Source organism: Lissotriton vulgaris, chromosome 8 (genome assembly GCF_964263255.1).
Source record: "Lissotriton vulgaris chromosome 8, aLisVul1.2, whole genome shotgun sequence".
NCBI classification, from domain to species: Eukaryota; Metazoa; Chordata; class Amphibia; order Caudata; family Salamandridae; genus Lissotriton; species Lissotriton vulgaris.
The window spans coordinates 1,427,397,114-1,427,424,533 of NC_141696.1; the positions used below are offsets into that span (position 1 = coordinate 1,427,397,114).

General features: G+C 42.8%; 1 protein-coding gene across 2 annotated transcripts in view; it reads left to right on the forward strand.

The window, feature by feature from the left end:
* The window catches only part of LOC147698868 (uncharacterized), a 75,361-nt gene that overhangs the window by 13,004 nt on the left and 34,937 nt on the right, over positions 1 to 27,420 (forward strand). For both annotated transcript variants that reach the window (XM_086935479.1, XM_086935480.1), the window contains exons 2-7: positions 3,981 to 4,124; positions 12,983 to 13,126; positions 15,936 to 16,079; positions 18,892 to 19,035; positions 21,849 to 21,992; positions 24,785 to 24,928. In XM_086935479.1, the coding sequence (XP_086791605.1) occupies positions 3,981 to 4,124; positions 12,983 to 13,126; positions 15,936 to 16,079; positions 18,892 to 19,035; positions 21,849 to 21,992; positions 24,785 to 24,928 (864 nt within the window). The remainder of the gene's footprint in view (positions 1 to 3,980; positions 4,125 to 12,982; positions 13,127 to 15,935; positions 16,080 to 18,891; positions 19,036 to 21,848; positions 21,993 to 24,784; positions 24,929 to 27,420) is intronic.

Here is a 27,420-nt window from a genome sequence, read left to right on the forward strand (position 1 = left end):
CAGCTGGGCTCCTTAGCGGCAACGTTCTCTGGCTCCTGGTCTCAGGTATTTATTTGCATTTGCAATGTTAGCCATTTGGCTAGACCTGAGTAGTCAAAGCCCATTACATTCTGGTCTTTGTAATGCTCTAACTATGAGTTGTATTCCATCTTTCCCCTGGCTTTTGTGTTATGTTTTGTCCTTTCAGTTGGATGCAGTCTGCCATTTCCTGCTTAAGTCAGTTTAGCAAGATTCCTATTCAAGCTTTTACATTTCAGTTTATGTAGAAACATTCAGTGTGCCATCATTGGCAATGGTATGTCATGTCCTAAGGGAAGCATAGATAATCCTTTCAAAGAATGCTAGTTCTTGGAGTATTCGATTTTTCAGACAATTTGTACAATTTGTATAATCCTTTTGATAAACCTCACAATTAGTGTAGGTCATACATTGTGCTTAATCTTGTAGTTGTAGTATTAAAATGTATAATTACGTATGCTTGTTTTTGTTGAAGGACTGCCTCTAAATCTCCTCCTTTTGAATTGGACTGGACAGCCATTAGGATTGTCCATTTGAACTCTGTTTCATTGTGTGCCATTGATAGGAAGAGACTGACAACTGGTGCTTAAGTTGCCTTTATTTGTATCTGTGATTTGTGCTGGACAATACTAATCTCCTGACTAGTTTTTTCCAATATATAATTTCTGGCCGGGACATTATAATTCCATATACATTATTGTTTGTTCTGTAATTAGAAAAAGTAGTGTGCCTCCATTTGAGATTACCCATCTGAAAATCTGTGCCCTCTACAGTTTAGCTACTTGGCATGCATGTTGCACACTTTTGATGTCCTTTCAATAGAGCCATATTCCAATGATGTCTCAAGTTGGTTTTTACTGTTTCTGGAGGAGCATAGGCTCTGACTATGGGCCAGATGTACGACGCTTGCATTTTGCGAATCGCAAATTGGAAGCTTTGCAACCTCCAAAATGCAATATACAATATACTACAGTGTGTTAGAAACTGTTTGCAATTCCCAATGGGGTCGCAAATTGCATGCCTTATCAATATTCATGAGGCAAGCACAATTTGCATCCCATTGAGAATGGCTAACGCTCACAGATATGGTGGCCTAATGGGCTCAGCAGACCACCATAGCTGTGACTGCTATCTCAATAAAGCAGGTTTTTTTATATGCAGTCCATTTTCCTCAAAGGAAAATGGGCTGCATTTAAAAAGAAAAAGAAAACTTTTCAGTTTTAGTAACATGGATGGGCGCATTCACCTTTGTTTTATTGTTTTACATTATCACTAACAAGAACCTTGTTTGTTTTTTTTAAAGACGTTGATGCAGCCCATGGATACACCTTGGTTTACGACGGCATAAGTTTCAGTAATGGAGAGAATTTGATTATATTTCTCCACAGGCATAATGTTTATAGAAGCCCCACTGTATATGATGGAAAGTATCAAACAACCATTCACTTTCAGTGTAATCTTCGGACAGTGCTTGAATACTTTTGGTGCCTAGGCATACTGACTTTCCTTTAACTAAGATTTTTCTTCACATGCGGCCAGTCCAATATGAGCACACTTTTATGAGGTAAACATCGACATGGCACAACCATCTTCTTTACTTTTAATTAATACTGATATAGAAAAACTGCTTGACGATGATTCAGATGATGATCAACTGCTTATAGTGTAGATTTGCCTTAACTGATGTCACCGCTTGACCTTGTGGGTGTTAGTCAACCGTTGCTTCTGAAACATGCTGGCCAGGCATTTACCTTTGTGTGGAAATGAAAGTCCACATCTAAGAAAAACTTCCTTTTACTTGTAGACATCACCTTGTGTCCTTTAGACTTTGGCTTACTTTACACACTCATGACTGATTCAATCTGGGCACCTCAAGCCTCCATTTCATCAGCTTGTCTATCTGTGCGCTCTGCAGCTCTGGCAGCTATTAAAACTTGCTCCAGACACTGAGTTTCTCTCAGCATTCGTCGTTTGAATGAATCTGCTAGGCATCCATTGATAACTATAAGGCACATTGCTTCTTCACCTTCTAATTCATTTAAATTATTGTGTTTGATGAGTGTGTTGAGTCTCTCTGCAAATTCATCAATGGTTTCACCAACGTTCTGTTGTTCTTGACTGAAAATGTATCTTTGGCAATCTACATTGAGCATTGGATTGAATTTTAGATTAAAAATCTCTTTAAACTGACTGTACCTGATTTCTTCATAAGTTTGCTGTCTCTTCTTCACTATTTCTTTTAAACTTTTTGACTTCTTTTATACCATCAGCAGCAAGATTATTGAGGGATTTATTAATATTTTTGTTATCAGTCTCTTCAAGTGTATCAAGATATTATCAAATATTTCTATCCACACAATCCACCTATTGCCAGTATTTTGGTTTTTGACTGTATCAAAAGGTGGTGGTGGTTTCAGGCGAGTGGCAGCATTGTACCCATTAATGGGAGTGGCTGACATTGAGGGTGAAGCTCTTTCAGAGTTTGCCAGATGTCCACTAGGTCCTGCGTCATCTGCACCTTCTCCGAGGCCCTACAATGGATAGGCCTCCGGATCATCCCGGATAGTCTGTGGTACAGTGACCTACTTCTTCATCTCCATCGGAGCCCTTCACTTTATAGAGACCTCTGGATTTGTTCTGAGCCACCACTAGGCCTTTTTGGTTGTGTGCCACCTCAGCTATTGGACAGCTCAATAAGCACAGGCCTTGTGCTTCTTCTTGGGTCTCCATGCCCTATGCTGAGGTTATGGAACTCCACTTATCAAAGCTGTGGTAAGTGCATTGATTGCTTCCTTGTCAATTGTTTTGTCGGCCAGCACTGTATGTATTTTATTCGTATTTGGCAAGTGGGCCTGGATTTACTAGCCTTTTTCACAACGCAGCAAGGCACCTTGCTGCACAGCCTTGCGTGAAAAGGAAAAAGCAGAAAGGTGTCATATCTAGTAATATATGGTGCACGTCTAGTCTCTCCCAGTGCTGGTGCATTTCTTCCTAGTGCCAATATAAAATCCCTTGCACAATGGTGCAAGAGTGCTTGTTTTATAAGCAGGATTGTTATTGTGCGTACAATTTTACCTTCCTGCACAAAAACAATATATATTCCTGTTTCTATGAGTGATGCAGAACACAGTACACCTAGAAAGAGGAAGTAACGAACAGAATATAAGATTTTTTTTGTTGTTAAACCAGCCTCACATAGGCACTCAATCCAGGTTAACTGAATGTGCATCAAAATACATGGGTGGATACATGAACACCCATGCTCCACCAATGCAACGCCGACCTGATGCAGTGTAACGCAGCACAGCCTGTTGGGGGTTCAAGAGCCAACTCTGTGATGTCATCAGGGGAAAAGGGTTTGTAATGTCACTTGTGCTAGTACAGTCAATTTCGTGTATTGACATCCATGTATATAAGACTGTCAATTTGTGCTTACAAATAAAATTAAAAGCAAAAATGGCCGATGTGCCATGCCAAGTGATTTCGTACAACAGTTTTCCCTGACTCATGGCAGTCTAAGGATTTCTTTTCCATGCCTGTTTAAGAAAGGCTGAAGTATGGAAAATGTAAATCAGTCCCTAAGTGAAAACACTGTATGTAAGCTCTAAAGTTTCCTTAAGAAATTACACATCAATGAGCAATTTCTAACACAACTGTTTTGTGACACATTTTTCTGTCCAGTGTATAAAGTTTATAAAAATATAATAAAGACGTTCCATTTTCGGCTTCAGTGGATGCTACTAAATCAGCTTCCTGGTGTCACTCAACTTGCAATCATTATCCTATGCAACTGGTGCCTTTTGTACCCTTCTTCTTGCGACAACATGAGAACGTCCTGTTTATAACATCAGGCCTTTTGGTGTAAAGCGAGATTGATACTAACTTACATCAGGTATCACTATTGGCTCTTGATGTGCTCCTAATGTTGCTGACACATTCTATGTTTTTTCTGCACTAAATAGATAAACAACAATGTGCCCTTACACCTAAAGAGCGGACTGAATGTGGCTATCTGGGTATCCCAGAAAAGGACTGCCTCTCCAAAGGCTGCTGCTTCGACCCAAGCATCCCCGAAGTGATCTGGTGCTACCACTCCAAGGCTCACGGTAATTACTTAATGTATATACCCTTACTCAGGTCATATGACCACTGCTTCTTAGAATTTTGTTACAACACATTAACAAATGCAGATATTGTGATGGTACCCAAGAGTATCAACCTAACTTGCCTTTCCTAAGGAAATGGTGGAACCCTACAAATTATAGATCTAGATTTTGCCAACTTCTTACATGCATGATATGAGCCTTCTCCTAAGGTGTCTGAATGGATCTTCAAAATGCTTTCAAAAAGTGGTCACCAGTGCCAAATGATACTGTCTGCAGCATTCTACGGGCACCATATTGAACATGAGCCCCATTATAACATTAGGCACAAGAGCCAGTGACATCAGTTCCTGCCTGTTTGCACCCTCATTGACACAGGATTTAAAGCTGACAGTTTTAGCCTGTTCTTCATGTCTGTCAAGGTATTCTACTTTGTTCAGGATGTATTACTCAGGATTATCAAGTTCTAGACCTTATGAATCATGCCCTAAATCAATGTCTAACCTGACGTACCTAAGAGATTGCATGCATTTGTTTATGGAGATCACATAAATCACTCTTCCTTTCACAAAAAGCTCATGAGAAAGAAGGAACACTCATTGTTGTCTTCAAAACTGATTCCCCAAATGAGTTTTTCTCTACCTGGCTCTCAGCTCACGATCCGCGAATTTGCGGATTTGCGGATTCGTGGATCCACAAAATCCGCAAATTTGTGGATTCGCGGATTTTGCGTATTTTTTTTAAATGGGGGGTCTTCTGTGCGAGTTCAAGTGCCTTGTGTGTGTACAAATGGTTAAAGACTGATCAGAGCAGCAGATGAAGAGAAAGAAGCTCCTGGTCCCAGGAACAGCACGAGGATTGCTCTTGTGCAAGTCAAGGATACAAAGGCCTCTATCCAGCATCACAGCTGATTTTCGACGGTAGATTTGGGAAGAAGACACACCTGACCAGCCTTGACGATGCTCACAATTGTTTTTTGGCTGATGAATGAGTCACTGAATTTGAGCTTCAACTAGTTCCAGCAGCCATGTGTGTGTTACTATGCAATCGCACCGATGTGCGCAGGGGTCCCTTGAGTGAGCTGTCCATCCATCATCCTGTAACTATTTTAGGATGGCACCGGCAAGCTGCCAGCGCCATCCTAAAATAGTTACTAAATTAGCTTCATCAGGAAGCACTAATAGATCAAATAAAGCAGGTGCTCGAGCACCTGCTTTATTTTATCTATTAGTGCTTCCTGTTGAAGCTAACTTAGCAACTATTTTAGGATGGCGCTGGCAGCTTGCCGGCGCCATCCTAAAATAGTTACAACAACTTCAAGCTTCAAGGCTTGAACTTTTGCCCCCCCGGATCCGCCACTAGCGGATTCGCGGATTTTCGGAAAATTCACGGGAGTTCGCGGATTGAGAATTTACCGAAAATCCGCAAAATCCGCGAGCGGAACGGATTTTGCGCTCACACTTATTAGCAATATTTGCCACTGAATTCTCTGCTACACCTAACGGCATAATGCAAAATGATGAGGCTCCCACTTGTACAATGTGGTGGTGTGCCCTTGAAGTGTAGTTCACATTTTCCCAATAGGCTCTGCGCATTGGAATAACATAAACAGCAGTGTAGACGTAGGACTGAGGTCTTCTAGGTCTCTACTGACTATGTTGGACTTAATTTAGGTTTGCGCCAGCTAGCTCAGAGGTCACTGTAAAATTTCTTGACGGAATAGGAAGGGATCAGCTTCCCTGGCTCAGACAAGAAGGGATTCAGCTTCCGATAACCGCAAAAATATGACAACTTTGCTTCCTCAGAATAAGAGTAAATCTCTAGAGTCGTGTGAAAACAATAGACAGCTATTTCACTCAGTCAGATGTGCATTCTTAGTTTCACCAGAGTGCAGAGAATAGAGAGACGGGCGTTTTCAATGAAAGGTATTATTTATTGAGCAGTCTTCCTTCTCATGCAAGAGAAATGAATTGCCACAATTGCAATTCTTAATATAAAGTAAAGTACGTATAGTAAAAGGAGTATTATGAAATAATACTGTAAAAGCATTGATATTGTTTCTTTGCCATAAGATACTTTACAATGGATAAAACATATATACATATATACATAGGCTAACGTGCTCAACTGGTGCCTTCTAAAATACGCCTACCCCACTGTACCTGACCTAAGCCTAATACCTTGGCTGGAGTAAGTAAGTAGCAGTTTGAGTTAAGTAGGTTTTGCCAAGAATCTGATTCAAGAATTCTCTCTAAGGGTTTAGTCAGCACTGTACCTTGGGAATAGTATACAGGAGGTCTGGTATCTCTCTCTCAGGATTCGATATCCCAGTCACCCGCAAGGGTAGGCTGGAAACGCCGGAGCTGGATTTTCTCAGTGGGAGAATAGACAGCGTCTTTCTCAGCGCGTCAAAGAGGAGGGGCAGCGTCCGTGGGCTCTCCGCGTCTGCTGGACTCTCGGCAAGTAGATTAGCTGCTCTGCTCCAAAACCAACACCGTGTGTTTGCTTAAGGCAACATTGGTATATTTATACCTGAAAGGTGCCGAGTTTGACGTAAGGTTTGGACATAAGACGTCAATAAAGATGTCACTAAGAACTGGCCGTTCTTACAGTGCTCGCAGGAGTTCTATTACAAATCAAAACCAAGCAAGCGGGGATTTCCCAGGTTGCTGGAGGTTTGGTGTGTTGAAAGAACTCGTTGTGCTTTCTAGGAATCTAAGGAAGTAGCTTTTGCCATGCCTTGGGCTGCAAGGGCGATTTACTGAAATATGGATCTGTTTCTTATGCCATTATATGGATATTTATTGAATATAGCCGTGTAAGGGCCTAAGATGGTAATATTGATTCAGGTTCCTAGATAAAAACACAATACCCTGACACCCCCATGTCTCACATATATTAACATGACTCAGGCCAAATTGGGGGGGGGGTCTTAAAAGATCCAGGGACTGACCCAAACCTGGCCCCATTTTGACCCAAGGACCCAATTACTTTTTCAGAGCTGTCATGGTTGTGGGTGACAATGTTTCGAGCTGTTCCTCTACATCAAAAGCGTTTACCTCAACAGTCATTAACAAAGGCAACCTAAGCACTCACTCTTGCAGTTCCAGTGTTTAAGATGACTGAATAATTGCTGCGGCTAGACTTGCCTTGAAGACTTCAAGAATGATATGTTTGTTAGGCAGATATACTCACACATTAGGGGGAAATCATAGTCTTTATTACCATGAATCTTCCTAAACCATACAAGAAAGATTCAAGGAGTTAATGCAGGATGTAATGGCTCTGTCAGAGCAGGGCATGAAGACTAATCTGAATGCGGCTTGTTCTGTAGCTAGGTTATTGGACTTCTTTCTGATTCTGCAATGGCATGTGTGGATGAGGACTACCTGGCACCTGTCTAATGGACATGACTGAGACTTACAGCCTGATTCATGAAGCGAAATAGCGCCCGCAATGGCTGCGATAACGCAATTGCGGGCGCAAAAGACGGAATCGGCATTCAAGTACGAAATAGCGAAATCGCAAAAAAATAATTGCGATTGGAATAGCGATTACGCAGTAATAGTCGCAGACTCCGGGAAGTCGAGCATTAGCGATACGGAAATTGCGACCAACCACGGAATCTGTGAAATGATTAGCGAAACGCAATATTGTCGCAATCGGCATTCATGCAAGAAATACATTAGCGAAAAAGCGCAAAATCGCACGTTTGCGCGGCGCAATTTAAGGACAGCTCAAAGCAGGTGGTAACCATACAAGCCATGATGAAGGCAAATTTGAAAAACTGTTAGCCAATCACCAACAGGGCCAGGCCTGACCAATCACACATAAGGACATTCAGCAGCAGCATTAGGCGTTCCACAATGCCTGGGATGTACATGGTGGTGAGGCGGCGAAGGCTACAGCGAGCAGCACGGAGGAGACGCATGAGGCAGGCAAGTATTTACCGGCTGCGGGTCACCTTGCTGGGCCAAACCAGAGAACAGATATATGCAAAATACAGGCTGAATGGGGAAATGATCACCTGGCTGATACAAGAACTCGACCTCATCATGCAGCACCCAACAAGGCGAAACAATTCTGTGCCCACACATGTGCAGGTATTGTGCAGCCTGCACCTCCTGGCCTCCGGCAGTTTCCAGGGCATAGTAGCCGCTGCTGGGGGGATATCCCAGCCCACCATGTCACGCTGCCTCCACACTTTTGTTGACGCCATGCTCAGCCAGCTCCACCGGCACATCACATTTCCCACGAGCCAACAGGAATTGGACCTCACTAAACTACAATTTTATAATGTTGCTCATTTTCCCCATGTCCTCGGCTGCATAGACTGTACCCACGTCGCCATCTGCCCACCAGCTGGCACGGAGTATATGTACCACAACAGAAAGTCCTACCACTCCCTCAACATACAGATGGTCTGCAATGCCAAGAGCATCATCACTGACATTGTGGCCCAGTACCCAGGGAGTACCCATGACTCCTTCATCTTCAGGCACAGCGGACTCCACACACGACTGATGAGGGGAGAGTTTGGGGAAGGACACCTACTTGGTAAGTACACTTTGTCGACAATGTCACATTGCTATGAAGTAACTGCGCTGCACAGGCAATCAACATCTGCTCCTCTCATTCAGGTGACAGTGGCTACGCCCTACGGGAATACCTCCTGACCCCTTACCTCAACCCTGCCACACCTCAGCAACGGCGCTACAATGTTGCGCACATCCGGACAAGGAACTGTATTGAAAGGACATTTGGCCTGCTCAAGAGCAGGTTCCGTATACTGCACAAGACAGGTGGGGCCATGTATTACAGTCCTGCAGCGTGCTGCCGCATTGTGGCTGTCTGTGCAATGCTTCATAACATTGCAACCAAGCGCCGGATACCAGTTGACATCTCAGGCAGTGAATCTGAGGGGGACGACCGGCCACCAGCAAATGCGCACCATGCACGCGGGGAGAACCCAGCTGAAGGCCACAGACGTCGCAACCACATCACAGCTAACAATTTCTAGCCCACCCCCTTCCCCCACCCCACATATCACAATTGCATGCAAAATGTAATGATAACACAAGGCGAATGTGTGCTTCAAAATAAATGTATTTGTTTGATTCACAACAGAAAAGGGTCATGGTAAGAACTATTTACAAAAAAATACAGTATTCCAGCATACTGCATGTAAATGTGCATGGCAGGCTTATCTTCAGCCTGCGCCTGTGTCCCTGACACAATGTCATTGGTGCTTCCTGCGCACATTTCCCAGGCGCCTTGAGGCTCCTCATCCTCATCCTGGGCAGATGGACCAGGCGTAGCCCTGGTGCTGCGCCTAGGTGGGGGGGCCTGCGTGGCAGAGTTGCTGCTCACGCTGGAGGCAGCCTCACTCCCATCATCTCCCCCTACGATGGCCGGTAGCTCAGGTGTGAGCAGTGGGATCACGGCGGTGGTCAAGTGCTCCAGCACCCGGGTAATCTCCTCGCAGCACTGGACCAGCTGGTGCTGCTGGGTCATAGAGCGCCGCAACAGCTGGGTGGTGGCATTTGCTGCCACATAATTGGAGCGATTATAGGTCGACATCTGGCTCAGCAGCTGGTGGTGGCGCCTGCGTGCAACACTGCGCTGCTTCCCCAGCGCAGCAGTATTGGCCTCCATTGCCGCCGTCATGCGCTCAATGGCCGCCGTCATGCGGTCCACCCGCTGGCCGACTCCCGCCACATTGCGGCCGATCTTCTGCAGCTGGAGCTGGATGGCTCCTTGCTGCTGCGACTGCCTCTGGTGTAGACGGAGCATTCGCCGCTCCACGCTCATGCAGGCATGGAGATGCCCTTTGCCCCTCCTGCTGTTCTGCCGCTGTGTAGCGGATGTGGCTGGCCCAGATCGTGGTGGACGAGCTGCAGGTGTTTTAGCAGCTGGTGTCGCTGGTGCGGCAGGCACTGGAGGCACATTGGTGGGGGGCCTGGCCTTGGCAGCCGGTGGGCCTGCAGATGTTGCAGCAGGTAAGGTGGGGGGCCTGGCCTTGGTAACCGGTGGGCCTGCAGGTGTTGCAGCAGGTAAGGTGGGGGGCCTGGCTGCTGGTGTTGGCGCAGCGGCAGGGGATGGTGGCTGGGTAGCAGGTAGGGATTCCTCCTCCTGGGCCTCCTCGACGATCACCAGCCTCTTACTGTCACTGCTATCACCCGCACCTGTGAGGGTAAGTGGATACTCATTAGGTGCATGTGACTGTCAGACGTGCAGATGTTACATGCATGCTGGGTGACATTCCCTGGATGGCTGTGGATTTGTGCGCTTAGGAACCTTTCTGGCCGCATTGTGGTACTACTACATTGTGGACATACTGCGTCTCCCACATTGCCTCAGGGCATTTCCTGATGCACAACATAGGCATGATTAAGGGCCAATGAGTGAGCCTATTCGGGCAGGGACGGTCATAGGGGACAGGGTCGCAGTCGCATGCCACTTACCTTGGGTGTTTTGGGTGGGGCGGGAGGAGTCCAGAGTGGTCACACCAACACACGCCTCCCTCTCCAAGGTGTCCTCTACCTGGTCCTCCAGGGGGGTGTTGGGTGGGACAGTCGGTCCACCACCTCCAGTGCCTGATGACTCACCGAGGCGCGCCGCCACCTTCTCCTTGGCACGCCCTCGGAGGTCGTACCAGCGCTTTTTGAGCTCCTCCACCGACCTGTCCGCAACGCCAACAGAGTTCACGCTGGAGGCAATCCCCACCCAGATCCTCCGCTTCTCCTGTTCTGGGACCCTCCTGCAGTTGGCACCGAAGAGCTGGTCATGTTTGGCCACCACCCCTTCTATGAGGTTCTCCAGCTCCTGTTCGGAGAACTTCAGTTTGCGCTGGCGGCTAGCGCTGTTGCTGGGGCCAGGCAGAGGTTCTGCAGACATGGCGGTTGCTATTTCGGCCGGGTCGGGAGTCGCTAACGGCGGTTTGGCGGCAGCTTTCCGTCGTGTACGGTCGGATGATTGCGTCACTGTGGTGTTTGGGGGTGGGATTTGGCTGCTTCCTGGTTGTGATGTCATCACGGTGCTCGGAATGCGTCTTCCCGTATTTCCGGATCCCGCGAGAATGCGACTCGCAATCCCGATCGCACGGGATTGCGAGTCGCAATCCCGTGCGATCGGTATTGCGAGTCGCTATCCCGTGCGATCGGGATTGCGAGTCGCAATCCCGATCGCTGGTGTCCGGAAATAGCGATTATTCTGCGTTTTTTGTAGGTCGCTAACGGCTTTAGCGCCCGCGTGCGAGTCGCTATTTTTTCCACGAAAAGTACATGAATGCCGTTTTGCGTTTTCTCAATAGCGAGTCGCTATTATTCGCTATTAGGGACACGCAAAACGGCATGTACATGAATCAGGCTGTTAGGCTATAAAGTAGTGGGTTATTGGGTTCTCATTTGGGTAAGCTAAGGACTGACCAGTCCATTAGGAGATAGAATGGAATTTACTAGATACTCTGCTCACTACATCCTCTGTGGATGTACAAACTACGTTATGTTTTCTGCTAACATCATCATTTGCTCAGGGAGCTCTTCAGAAGTTCTGGGTCCACATTACTAATTCCACTCTGATATCCCTGGCTTGAGTCAGGAGACTGTGGTGCCCTGACCTGCTGCAAACCAGTTCTGAAACCCCTCACCTCCTTCCAGCAATAGAGATTATTTTGTCCCAGAGACGAATTGCTCTACTCAAACCTTCAGTTGCCAAGGCTTATTTCCTGGAAATTGCAGCTCTCTCATCATATAAACTTCCTTTATAGGTAATGGATATTTTGTTGGCAGCTAGAAACCCTTCTATGAGAGTGGAAGACTCTAGCAGATAACCATTTTTTATTCTATGTATTATTCTTAGTCCGGAGATCAGATTCTGCCAGACCTTTCGATCTATGACTTATGGTTCTTTAGCAATAGAGGGTCTAAATATCAATGCCATTAAATCATACTTAGATGCAAACTCTATCTGCATTCTTTAGCCTGATCAAGATTTTTTCCTTATCAAACTTTTATGACTTTTTAATTAGCTATGAAGACAATTCATTGAGAAGGGGTATTAAAAAGCAATCTATCTACAATTGGTTTTCACTTATGGCTAATCACTTAAAAGCATGCTAAAAAAATGCCTCTGAAATGTTTCAGAGTGTGCTATGTTAGTACACTCTGAAGCTGCACCAAGTTTGTCAAGAGCTATGATATTACAGAAGATATGCGAGGCAGCTACTTTTTCCCTTGAGTAATCTATAACCAAACAATATTGGTTTGATTTGACTTAGGGAGAGCAGGGAACTTCGAAGGACAGTTCTCCAATTCTTTACATGTTACTGCAGTATTTATATCCTCAACTCTCTTGTGTGGATGTTCCTTAGGAGAATTAGTGATTTATCTTCAAGAATGTTCTTTCTGATAGATGTTTCATCTCTGTCTACCACTACCTACGCTCGCACTACTGTCTTTTTGGGCTAGCTTTCATTCTCATTTATAGCTACATTTCCATTGTTGCCATCTCAGCTTCGATGGGAGCATGACAATTAGATGGAGCAGATGTCACTTGTGTCTGTGCATTCTAATATAATGGCGTTGAACTCACTTTGTTTGTGATGCTGCATTCAATGTCATTTGGCTACAACTGGAGTCAGCACAGCCATTAAAAATATGTGTCCGGTCCAGTCTGTATGCAGACATTAGGTTCATGTAAGCAATGTCCTGGATCTGAATCATCCATGAGAAAAATTGTTATAGAAGATAAGTTCAGTATCTATGTTGATGGTGCAATGTTAGAGTTTGGTGAATCATTTAGCCCCATAACAATTCTCCTAATGATGCTGACACATGCTACGTTTTCTCTGCACTAAATAGATAAACAACAATGTGGCCTTGAACCTAAAGAGCGGAGAGAATGTGGCTATCTGGGTATCCCAGAAAAGGACTGCCTCTCCAAAGGCTGCTGCTTCGACCCAAGCATCCCCGAAGTGATCTGGTGCTACCACTCCAAGGCTCAAGGTAATTACCTAATGTCAATACCCTTACTCAGGTCATATGACCACTGCTTCTTAGAATTTTGTTACAACACATTAACAAATGCAGATATTGTGATGGTACCCACGAGTTTTAACCTAACTTACTTTTCCTAAGGAAATTGTGGATCCCTACAAATTATAGATCTAGATTTTGCCAACTTCTTACATGCATGATATGAGCCTTCTACTAAGGTGTCTGAATGGATCTTCAAAATGCTTTCAAAAAGTGGTCACCAATGCCAAATGATACTGTCTGCAGCATTCTACGGGCACCATATTCAACATGAGCCCCATTATAATATTAGGCTCAAGAGCCAGAGACATCAGTTCCTGCCTGTTTGCACCCTCATTGACACAGGATTTAAAGCTGACAGTTTTAGCCTGTTCTTCATGTTTGTTAAGGTATTCTACTTTGTTCAGGATGTATTACTCAGGGTTATCAAGTTCTAGACCTTATGAATCATGCCCTAAATCAATGTCTAACCTGACGTACCTACGAGATTGCATACAATTTTTTATGGAGATCACATAAATCACTCTTCCTTTCATGAAAAGCTCATGAGAAAGAAGGAACACTCATTGTTGTCTTCAAAACTGATTCCGCAAATGAGTTTTTCTCTACCTGGCTCTCAGCTCAGCAACCAGATTTCCAGAGTTATATGTTAGCAATATTTGCCACTGAATTCTCTGCTACACCAAGTGGCATTATGCAAAATGATGAGGCTACCACCTGTAGAATGTGGTGTTGTGCCCTGACACCCTACATCTCACAGATATTAACATGGCTCGGGCCAAATGGCGGGGGGGCCTAAAAGGTCCAGGGACTGACCCAAACCAAGCCCCATTTTGACCCAAGGACTCAATTACTTTTTCAGAGCTGTCATGGTTGTGGGTGACATTCTTTCCAGCTTTTCCTCTTCATCAAAAGCGTTTAGCCCAACAGTGTAGCCATTAACAAAGGCAATCTAAGCACTGACTCTTACAGTTCCAGTGTTTAAGATGACTGAATAATTGCTGCAGCTAGACCTGCCTTGAAGACTTCAAGCATGATATGTTTGTTAGGCAGATATACTCACACATTAGGGGGAAATCATAGTCTTTATTACCATGAATCTTCCTAAACCATACAAGAAAGATTCAAGGAGTTAATGCAGGATGTAATGGCTCTGTCAGAGAAGGGCATGAATACTAATCTGAATGCAGCAGGTTCTTTAGCTAGGTTATTGGACTTCTTTCTGATTCTGCAATGGCATGTGTGGATGAGGACTACCTGGCCCTTGTCTAATGGACATGACTGAAACTTAGGCTATGAAGTAGTGGGTAATTGGGTTCTCATTTGGGTAAGCCAAGGACTGACCAGTCCATTCGGAGATAGAATGGAATTTACTAGATACTCTACTCACTGCATCCTCTGTGGATGTAAAAACTACATTATGTTTTCTGCTAACATCATCATTTGCTCAGGGAGCTCTTCAGAAGTTCTGGGTCCACATTACTAATTCCATTCTGATATCCCTGGCTTGGGTCAGGAGACTGTGGTGCCCTGACCTGTTACAAACCAGTTCTGAAACCCCTCACCTCCTTCCAGCAATAGAGATTATTTTGTCCCAGAGACAAATTGCTCTACTCAGACCTTCAGTTGCCAAGGCTTAATTCCTGGAAATTGCAGCTCTCTCATCATATAAACTTCCTTTATAGGTAATGGATATTTTGTTGGCAGCTAGATACCCTTCTATGAGAGTGGATGACTCTAGCAGATAACCATTTTTTAATCTATGTATTATTCTTAGTCCTTAGATAAGATTTTGCCAGACCTTTAGATCTGTGACTTATGGTTCTTTAGCAATAGAGGGTCTAAATATCAATGCCATGAAATCATACTTAGATGCAAACTCTATCTGCATTCTTTAGCCTGATCAAGATTTTTTCCTTATCAAACTTTTATGACTTTTTAATTAGATATGAAGACAATTCATTGAGAAGGGGCATTAAAAAGCAATCTATCTACAATTGGTTTTCACTTATGGCTAATCACTTAAAAGCATGCTAAAAAAAATGCCTTTGAAATGTTTCAGAGTGTGCTATGTTAGTACACTCTGAAGCGTCACCAAGTTTGTCAAGAGCTATGATATTACAGAAGATATGCGAGGCAGCTACTTTTTCCCTTGAGTAATCTATAGCCAAACAATATTGGTTTGATTTGACTTAGGGAGAGCAGGGAACTTCGAAGGACAGTTCTCCAATTCTTTACATGTTACTGGAGTATTTATATCCTCAACTCTCATGTGTGGATGTTCCTTAGGAGAATTAGTGATTTATCTTCAAGAATGTTCTTTCTGATAGATGTTTCATCTCTGTCTACCACTACCTGCGTTCGCATTACCGCCTTTTTGGGCTAGCTTTCATTCTCATTTATAGCTACATTTCCATTGTTGCCATCTCAGCTTCGATGGGAGCATGACAATTGGATGGAGCTGATGTCACTTGTGTTTGTGCATTCTAGTATAATGGCGTTGAACTCACTTTGTTCGTGATGCTGCATTCAATGTCATTTGGCTACAACTGGAGTCAGCACAGCCATTAAAAATATGTGTCTGGTCCAGTCTGGATGCAGACATTAGGTTCATGTAAGCAATGTCCTGGATCTGAATCATCCATGAGAAAAATTGTTATAGAAGATAAGTTCAGTATCTATGTTGATGGTGGAATGTTAGAGTTTGGTGAATCATTTAGCCCCATAACAATTCTCCTAATGATGCTGACAGATGCTATTTTTTCTCTGCACTAAATAGATAAACAACAATGTGGCCTTGAACCTAAAGAGCGGAGAGAATGTGGCTATCTGGGTATCCCAGAAAAGGACTGCCTCTCCAAAGGCTGCTGCTTCGACCCAAGCATCCCCGAAGTGATCTGGTGCTACCACTCCAATGCTCAAGGTAATTACCTAATGTCAATACCCTTACTCAGGTCATATGACCACTGCTTCTTAGAATTTTGTTACAACACATTAACAAATGCAGATATTGTGATGGTACCCATGAGTTTTAACCTAACTTACTTTTCCTAAGGAAATTGTGGATCCCTACAAACTATAGATCTAGATTTTGCCAACTTCTTACATGCATGATATGAGCCTTCTACTAAGGTGTCTGAATGGATCTTCAAAATGCTTTCAAAAAGTGGTCACCAATGCCAAATGATACTGTCTGCAGCATTCTACGGGCACCATATTGAACATGAGCCCCATTATAATATTAGGCTCAAGAGCCAGAGACATCAGTTCCTGCCTGTTTGCACCCTCATTGACACAGGATTTAAAGCTGACAGTTTTAGCCTGTTCTTCATGTTTGTCAAGGTATTCTACTTTGTTCAGGATGTATTACTCAGGATTATCAAGTTCTAGACCTTATGAATCATGCCCTAAATCAATGTCTAACCTGACGTACCTACGAGATTGCATGCATTTTTTTATGGAGATCACATAAATCACTCTTCCTTTCATGAAAAGCACATGAGAAAGAAGGAACACTCATTGTTGTCTTCAAAACTAATTACGCAAATGAGTTTTTCTCTACCTGGCTCTCAGCTCAGCAACCAGATTTCCAGAGTTATATCTTAGCAATATTTGCCACTGAATTCTCTGCTACACCAAGCGGCATAATGCAAAATGATGAGGCTACCACCTGTAGAATGTGGTGTTGTGCCCTGACACTCTACATCTCACAGATATTAACATGGCTCGGGCCAAATGGCGGGGGGGGGGGCTTAAAAGGTCCAGGGACTGACCCAAACCAAGCCCCATTTTGACCCAAGGACTCAATTACTTTTTCAGAGCTGTCATGGTTGTGGGTGACATTCTTTCCAGCTTTTCCTCTTCATCAAAAGCGTTTAGCCCAACAGTGTAGCCATTAACAAAGGCAATCTAAGCACTGACTCTTACAGTTCCAGTGTTTAAATTGACTGAATAATTGCTGCAGCTAGACCTGCCTTGAAGACTTCAAGCATGATATGTTTGTTAGGCAGATATACTCACACATTAGGGGGAAATCATAGTCTTTATTACCATGAATCTTCCTAAACCATACAAGAAAGATTCAAGGAGTTAATGCAGGATGTAATGGCTCTGTCAGAGCAGGGCATGAAGACTAATCTGAATGCGGCAGGTTCATTAGCTAGGTTATTGGACTTCTTTCTGATTCTGCAAAGGCATGTGTGGATGAGGACTACCTGGCCCTTGTCTAATGGACATGACTGAAACTTAGGCTATGAAGTAGTGGGTAATTGGGTTCTCATTTGGGTAAGCCAAGGACTGACCAGTCCATTGGGAGACAGAATGGAATGTACTACATACTCTGCTCACTGCATCCTCTGTGGATGTAAAAACTGCATTATGTTTTCTGCTAACATCATCATTTGCTCAGGGAGCTCTTCAGAAGTTCTGGGTCCACATTACTAATTCCATTCTGATATCCCTGGCTTGGGTCAGGAGACTGTGGTGCCCTGACCTGCTACAAACCAGTTCTGAAACCCCTCACCTCCTTCCAGCAATAGAGATTATTTTGTCCCAGAGACAAATTGCTCTACTCAGACTTTCAGTTGCCAAGGCTTAATTCCTGGAAATTGCAGCTCTCTCATCATATAAACCTCCTTTATAGGTAATGGATATTTTGTTGGCAGCTAGATACCCTTCTATGAGAGTGGACGACTCTAGCAGATAACCATTTTTTAATCTATGTATTATTCTCAGTCCTTAGATCAGATTCTGCCAGACCTTTAGATCTATGACTTATGGTTCTTTAGCAATAGAGGGTCTAAATATCAATGCCATGAAATAATACTTAGATGCAAACTCTATCTGCATTCTTTAGCCTGATCAAGATTTTTTCCTTATCAAACTTTTATGACTTTTTAATTAGATATGAAGACAATTCATTGAGAAGGGGCATTAAAAAGCAATCTATCTACAATTGGTTTTCACTTATGGCTAATCACTTAAAAGCATGCTAAAAAAATGCCTCTGAAATGTTTCAGAGTGTGCTATGTTAGTACACTCTGAAGCGTCACCAAGTTTGTCAAGAGCTATGATATTACAGAAGATATGCGAGGCAGCTACTTTTTCCCTTGAGTAATCTATAACCAACCAATATTGGTTTGATTTGACTTAGGGAGAGCAGGGAACTTCGAAGGACAGTTCTCCAATTCTTTACATGTTACTGGAGTATTTATATCCACAACTCTCATGTGTGGATGTTCCTTAGGAGAATTAGTGATTTATCTTCAAGAATGTTCTTTCTGATAGATGTTTCATCTCTGTCTACCACTACCTGCGTTCGCACTACCACCTTTTTGGGCTAGCTTTCATTCTCATTTATAGCTACATTTCCATCGTTGCCATCTCAGCTTCGATGGGAGCATGACAATTAGATGGAGCTGATGTCACTTTTGTCTGTGCATTCTAGTATAATGGCGTTGAACTCACTTTGTTTGTGATGCTGCATTCAATGTCATTTGGCTACAACTGGAGTCAGCACAGCCATTAAAAATATGTGTCTGGTCCAGTCTGGATGCAGACATTAGGTTCATGTAAGCAATGTCCTGGATCTGAATCATCCATGAGAAAAATTGTTATAGAAGATAAGTTCAGTATCTATGTTGATGGTGGAATGTTAGAGTTTGGTGAATCATTTAGCCCCATAACAATTCTCCTAATGATGCTGACACATGCTATGTTTTCTCTGCACTAAATAGATAAACAACAATGTGGCCTTGAACCTAAAGAGCGGAGAGAATGTGGCTATCTGGGTATCCCAGAAAAGGACTGCCTCTCCAAAGGCTGCTGCTTCGACCCAAGCATCCCCGAAGTGATCTGGTGCTACCACTCCAAGGCTCAAGGTAATTACCTAATGTCAATACCCTTACTCAGGTCATATGACCACTGCTTCTTAGAATTTTGTTACAACACATTAACAAATGCAGATATTGTGATGGTACCCAAGAGTGTTAACCTAACTTACTTTTCCTAAGGAAATTGTGGATCCCTACAAATTATAGATCTAGATTTTGCCAACTCCTTACATGCATGATATGAGCCTTCTACTAAGGTGTCTGAATGGATCTTCAAAATGCTTTCAAAAAGTGGTCACCAATGCCAAATGATACTGTCTGCAGCATTCTACAGGCACCATATTGAACATGAGCCCCATTATAATATTAGGCTCAAGAGCCAGAGACATCAGTTCCTGCCTGTTTGCACCCTCATTGACACAGGATTTAAAGCTGACAGTTTTAGCCTGTTCTTCATGTTTGTCAAGGTATTCTACTTTGTTCAGGATGTATTACTCAGGATTATCAAGTTCTAGACCTTATGAATCATGCCCTAAATCAATGTCTAACCTGACGTACCTACTAGATTGCATGCATTTTTTTATGGAGATCACATAAATCACTCTTCCTTTCATGAAAAGCTCATGAGAAAGAAGGAACACTCATTGTTGTCTTCAAAACTGATTCCACAAATGAGTTTTTCTCTACCTGGCTCTCAGCTCAGCAACCTGATTTCCAGAGTTATATGTTAGCAATATTTGCCACTGAATTCTCTGCTACACCGAGCGGCATAATGCAAAATGATGAGGCTACCACCTGTAGAATGTGATGTTATGCCCTGACACCCTACATCTCACAGATATTAACATGGCTCGGGCCAAATGGGGGGGGGGGGGGGCTTAAATGGACAGGGACTGACCCAAACCAAGCCCCATTTTGACCCAAGGACTCAATTACTTTTTCAGAGCTGTCATGGTTGTGGGTGACATTCTTTCCAGCTTTTCCTCATCATCAAAAGTGTTTAGCCCAACAGTGTAGCCATTAACAAAGGCAATCTAAGCACTGACTCTTACAGTTCCAGTGTTTAAGATGACTGAATAATTGCTGCGGCTAGACTTGCCTTGAAGACTTCAAGCATGATATGTTTGTTAGGCAGATATACTCACACATTAGGGGGAAATCCTAGTCTTTATTACCATGAATCTTCCTAAACCATACAAGAAAGATTCAAGGAGTTAATGCAGGATGTAATGGCTCTGTCAGAGCAGGGCATGAAGACTAATCTGAATGCGGCAGGTTCTTTATCTAGGTTATTGGACTTCTTTCTGATTCTGCAAAGGCATTTGTGGATGAGGACTACCTGGCCCCTGTCTAATGGACATGACTGAGACTAAGGCTATGAAGTAGTGGGTAATTGGGTTCTCATTTGGGTAAGCAAAGGAATGACCAGTCCATTCGGAGGTAGAATGGAATTTACTAGGTACTCTGCTCACTGCATCCTCTGTGGATGTACAAACTACATTATGTTTTCTGCTAACATCATCTTTAGCTCAGGGAGCTCTTCAGAAGTTCTGGGTCCACATTAATAATTCCATTCTGATATCCCTGGCTTGGGTCAGGAGACTGTGGTGCCCTGACCTGCTGCAAACCAGTTCTGAAACCCCTCACCTCCTTCCAGCAATATAGATTATTTTGTCCCAGAGACAAATTGCTCTACTCAGACCTTCAGTTGCCAAGGCTTATTTCCTGGAAATTGCAGCTCTCTCATCATATAAACTTCCTTTATAGGTAATGGATATTTTGTTGGCAGCTAGATACCCTTCTATGAGAGTGGATGACTCTAGCAGATAACCATTTTTTAATCTATATATTATTCTTAGTCCTTAGATAAGATTCTGCCAGACCTTTAGATCTATGACTTATGGTTCTTTAGCAATAGAGGGTCTACATATCAATGCCATTAAATCATACTTAGATGCAAACTCTATCTGCATTCTTTAGCCTGATCAAGATTTTTTCCTTATCAAACTTTTATGACTTTTTAATTAGCTATGAAGACAATTCATTGAGACGGGGCATAAAAAAGCAATCTATCTACAATTGGTTTTCACTTATGGCTAATAACTTAAAAGCATGCTAGAAAAAATGCCTCTGAAATGTTTCAGAGTGTGCTATGTTAGTACACTCTGAAGCTGCACCAAGTTTGTCAAGAGCTATGATATTACAGAAGATATGCGAGGCAGCTACTTTTTCCCTTGAGTAATCTATAACCAATAAATATTGGTTTGATTTGACTTAGGGAGAGCAGGGAACTTCGAAGGACAGTTCTCCAATTCTTTACATGTTACTGCAGTATTTATATCCTCAACTCTCATGTGTGGATGTTCCTTAGGAGAATTAGTGATTTATCTTCAAGAATGTTCTTTCTGATAGATGTTTCATCTCTGTCTACCACTACCTGCGCTCGCACTACCGCCTTTTTGGGCTAGCTTTCAATCTCATTTATAGCTACATTTCTATCGTTGCCATCTCAGCTTCGATGGGAGCATGACAATTAGATGGAGCTGAGGTCACTTGTGTCCGTGCATTCTAGTTTAATGGTGTTGAACTCACTTTGTTTGTGATGCTGCATTCAATGTCATTTGGCTACAACTGGAGTCAGCACAGCCATTAAAAATATGTGTCTGGTCCAGTCTGGATGCAGACATTAGAGTCATGTAAGCAATGTCCTGGATCTGAATCATCCATGAGAAAAATTGTTATAGAAGATAAGTTCAGTATCAATGTTGATGGTGGAATGTTGGAGTTTGGTGAATCATTTAGCCACATAACCATTCTCCTAATGATGCTGGCACATGCTATGTTTTCTCTGCACTAAATAGATAAACAACAATGTGGCCTTGAACCTAAAGAGCGGAAAGAATGTGGCTATCTGGGTATCCCAGAAAAGGACTGCCTCTCCAAAGGCTGCTGCTTCGACCCAAGCATCCCCGAAGTGATCTGGTGCTACCATTCCAAGGCTCAAGGTAATTACCTAATGTCAATACCCTTACTCAGGTCATATGACCACTGCTTCTTAGACTTTTGTTACAACACATTACCAAATGCAGATATTGTGATGGTACCCAAGAGTATCAACCTAACTTACTTTTCCTAAGGAAATTGTGGATCCCTACAAATTATGGATCTAGATTTTGCCAACTTCTTACATGCATGATATGAGCCTTGTCCTAAGGTGTCTGAATGGATCTTCAAAATGCTTTCAAAAAGTGGTCAAAAATGCCAAATGATACTGTCTGCAGCATTCTACGGGCACCATATTGAACATGAGCCCCATTATAATATTAGGCTCAAGAGCCAGTGACATCAGTTCCTGCCTGTTTGCACCCTCATTGACACAGGATTTAAAGCTGAGAGTTTTGACCTGTTCTTCATGTTTGTCAAGGTATTCGACTTTGTTATGAATGTATTACTCAGGATGATCACGTTTTAGACCTTATGAATCATGCCCTAAATCAATGTCTAACCTTACGTACCTAAGAGATTGCATGCATTTTTTTATGGAGATCACATAAATCACTATTCCTTTCACAAAAAGCTCATGAGAAAGAAGGAACACTCATTGTTGTCTTCAAAACTGATTCCGCAAATGAGTTTTTCTCTACCTGGCTCTCAGCTCAGCAACCTGATTTCCAGAGTTATATGTTAGCAATATTTGCCACTGAATTCTCTGCTACACCTAGTGGCATAATGCAAAATGATGAGCCTACCAGCTGTAGAATGTGGTGTTGTGCCCTGACACCCCTACATCTCACAGATATTAACATAGCTCGGGCTAAATGGGCGGGGGGCTTAAAAGGTCCAGGGACTGACCAAAACCAAGCCCCATTTTGACCCAAGGACTCAATTACTTTTTCAGAGCTGTCATGGTGGTGGGTGACATTGTTTCCAGTTTTTCCTCTTCATCAAAAGCGTTTAGCCCAACAGTGTAGCCATTAACAACGGCAGTCTAAGCACTGACTCTTACAGTTCCAGTATTTAAGATGACTAAATAATTTCTGCGGCTAGACTTGCCTTGAAGACTTCAAGCATGATATGTTTGTTAGCCAGATATACTCACACATTAGGGGTAAATCATAGTCTTTATTACCATGAATCTTCCTAAACCATACAAGAAAAGATTCAAGGAGTTGATGCAGGATGTAATGGCTCTGTCAGAGCAGGGCATGTAGACTAATCTGAATGTGGCTGGTTCTATAGCAAGGTTATTGTACTTTTTTCTGGTTCTGCGAAGGCATGTGTGGATGAGATCTACCTGGCCCCTGTCTAATGGACATGACTGAGACTTAGGCAATGAAGTAGTGGGTTATCGGGTTCTCATTTGGGTAAGCCAAGGACTGACCAGTCCATTAGGAGACAGAATGGAACGTACTACATACTCTGCTCACTACATCCTCTGTGGATGTACAAACTAGTGTATTTTTTCTGCTAACATCATCATTTGTTCAGGGAGCTCTTCAAAAGTTCTGGGTCAACATTACTAATTTCATTCTGATATCCCTTGCTTGGGTCAGGAGACAGTGGTGGTCTGACCTGCTACAAACCAGTTCTGAAACTCCTCACCTCCTTCCAGCAATAAAGATTATTTTGTCCCAGAGACTAATTGCTGTACTCAGACCTTCAGTTGCCAAGTCTTATTTCCTGGAAATTGCAGCTCTCTCATCATATGAACTTCCTTTATAGGTAATGGATATTTTGTTGGCAGCTAGAAACCCTTCTATGAGAGTGGATGACTCTAGCAGATAGTCATTTTTTAATCTATGAAGCATTCTCAGTCCTTAGATCGGATTCCGCCAGAACTTTAGATCTTCGACTTATAGAGGGTCTAAATTTCAATGGCAATAAATCATACTGAGATGCAAACTCTATTTGCATTCTTTATCCTTATCAAGCTTCTTTCCTCAGCAAACTTTTATGACTTTTTAATTAGCTATGAAGACAATTCATTGGAAAGGGGCATTAAAAAGCAATCTATCTATAATTGGTCTTCCCTTATGATTAATCACTTAAATGTATGCTTGCAAAATGACTCTGAAACATTTCTGAGTGTGCTATGTTAGTACACTCTAAAACAGCACCGACTTCTTCAAGAGCTATGACATTACAGAAGATATGTGAGGTAGCTTCTTTGTCCCTTGGGTATTCTACAACCAAACAATATTGGTTTGATTTGACTTAGGGAGAGGAGGAAACTTCAAAGGACAGTTCTCCAACTCTCTCCATGTTATTGCAGTTTTTATATCCTCAACTCTCATGTGTGGATGTTCCTTAGGAGAGTGATTTATCTTCGAAAATGTCCTTTCTGATAGATGTTTCATCTCTGTCTACCACTACCTGCGCTCGCACTACTGCCTATTTGGGCCAGCTTTCAATCTCATTTATAGCTATATTTCCATCGTTGCCATCTCAGCTTCGATGGGAGCATAACAATTGGATGGAGCTGATGTCACTGGTGTCTGTTCATTCTAGTTTAATGGCATTGAACTCACTTTGTTTGTGATGCTATATTCGATGTAATTTGGCTACAACTGGAGCCAGCACAGCCATTGAAAATATATGTCTGGTCCAGTCTGGTTGCAGACATTAGGTTCATGTAAGCAATGTCCTGGATCTGAATCATCCGTGAGAAATAATGTTATAGAAGATAAGGTCAGTGTCTATGTTGATCGTGGAATGCTAGAGTTTGGTTAATCATATAGCCCCATAACCATTCTCCTAATGATGCTGACACATGCTATGTTTTCTCTGCACTAAATAGATAAACAACAATGTGGCCTTAGACCTAAAGAGCGGACGGAATGTGGCTATCCGCGTATCTCAGAAAAGGAGTGCCTCTCCAAAGGCTGCTGCTTCGACTCAAGCATCCCCGAAGTGATCTGGTGCTACCACTCCAAGGCTCACGGTAATTACTTAATGTCAATACCCTTACTCAGGTCATATGACCACTGCTTCTTAGACTTTTGTTACAACACATAAACAAATGCAGATATTGTGAGAGTACCCAAGAGTATCAACCTACGTTAGTAAGTCACACGAGAGATACCAAGGGTCTTTCTGATTGTGTTCAAGATTGGAACCTATAAGTGTCCCAGATCATATGTACCAAGAGGTTAGTTAAGACATATCCACAGGAGAAGAGAGAAAAAAGTACAGTGTAGTGAACAAGAAAAAAGTGTACCCATCATCCCACACAATTGTGGAACTTCGTCATCTGTTCTTTTTTTTATAAAACCGCTGGTGTCTAGTTAGCACTTCCACAGGAGAAATCCTGAAGCTAGCTGAACTTAGACCCACAGATTGTACCATCTGAAACCGATGAGAGTTTAGAAGGCTGAAAGTGCAAGTTGCAGTGCTCAAAAGTTGTGAAAAACAAGGAAAGAAAAAGATAATCTCAGTGATTAAAAATACCTGTCTTCATGTCTCTTACGAAACTTTATTAGGTATGCCCATCAAGACGGTATGAATAAAAGCAGAGTGCAAATAGTATGGAAGAAATTACTATTCACCATGAATGATATTTGGTCAACATGTTTCAGCCCTTAAGGGCTTTCGTCAGGACATATGATGACACTACTGCAACACTTACCACATGCTGTGATATGTAACTTTCATAGTGTAGACATATCCTCTCTTGCAGTTGTATGTCTGTGTTTTATCAACCTTCTCCTGTGAACAAAAAATGGAGGGAAAACCACACAGAAAGAAACACAATCCTTAAGTCACAATCCAACATATAGAATGTATTGATACTTTGTGTGTATGTTTTGTTTTACCTTCCAACTCACCCAATTTTGTAGGGAGGAAAAGCCTCACCTCACCTGGCGCTCGCTCAGGACAATGGAGGCCACGCGCTGAAAATTTCAGAATGATATTAGATTATTTCTATTATAATTTGGACATATATGCCAAATCCTTATTATGTGACAAAAAGCAGATAGAGGGGTGTTTTGGTTCTAAAAGGATGAGGCCACTTTATTAGTGACATATTAGTGACATCAAGCCAATTACTCTTCAGGTGTGTAAAAAGAATAGAAATTCTATGAGTGAAATGACTTGTACATGAAAAGGATTTTTACAGAAGATGGTATCTGCACACAAATAAGAACAGGTATTCAAATAGTATGTTCCTATGGGAAAATGATCTCATTTGAGAAAAATGATCTAAACCTACTGCAGTAGAAATGCTAACTCTACTAGCTGGATAAGGTTAGTCTCAGTTCAAAATGTGAAGCTATTAATTGTACCTTTCTGCAAATTACAGCACACACTCAACTCTCCGTCGTTGCCTCAGTCTGGCAGCTGAGCCGAGGGGGAGGTGGTGTTACTGCGTGGAGCTCAGGTTTATAAAGCTCCAATGCGGACCTGAAGGGAAACTATGTTAAATTGGAAAAGGCTTTTGATACGTTGTTTTTTTTAGACATGCCTGGAACGGCGATACATTGGAACTGCTCTGCCTCGAGGGCTAATACGTTTCTCCAATGGTGTGGTGTTCATATGCAAACAACGCAGCGTCAGCGCGCTCCGATTCGCGTTTAAAAAGCTGACTGAAAAGACACATTGGCGCGTGCGCATGCGTATCAAAGAGAAGTAATGGCGGACCGCAGTGAGACCTTCTGTGGAAAACTGAGACACCGCATTTGCGGATGCGCATGCGTAATACAAAAAGAACTGGGCGGACCGCAGTGGGACCGTATTTAGAAACAGGCCTCCGTTCATGGTTGGGCCAAATAAGCGGAACCGGAAAGACCTGAAGTGTGTGTATAGAAAATGTTTATTAAATTAAAAGTATGCTTGTGTTGACAGCGGGTACACTTGCTTTAAGACGAAGTAATGGTTAGCGTACCACTCCGCACTTACATATTCCGAAACTCACAACGTCCCTACACAGTGCGCTTGGGACAATCATCGACAAAAGGGCACGCTTGATTGATACTCGTTTCAGCAATCCGAGATGTCTCTATAGATAGGCCGTGTAAGCCGGAACCGGAAATAGTCAGTGTATGTGTTTGTCCCGGTCTTTATTTTGGGGAAAAAAATATTTTTTTTTTACTCAAAAGGGTTGCCCAGCTTTATTTTCAGGTTGCATATCTATAACAGAATAATATCATGTTTATAAGGCAATCCTGTGAACATGACCAAACAGAAAAGAAACTAGATTTTTCATTAGCACTTCGTGTTGCACGTGCTTAATATATTCAGCCTTGTTCACCTCCTGTTGTGACTGCTTAATTCAGACACTCTGTTCATCACCACCCCCTTTTCTGAATTGTTTTTGGCCACTATAGGTGTGGCAGGGTATACTCAGACATGAGTCCCTTTCCCACTGCACCATCAGGATTCAAGCAAGCCGGGCCGAAGACGGCTGAAATGCCAGAAACCGGTCCCCGGTAGCTT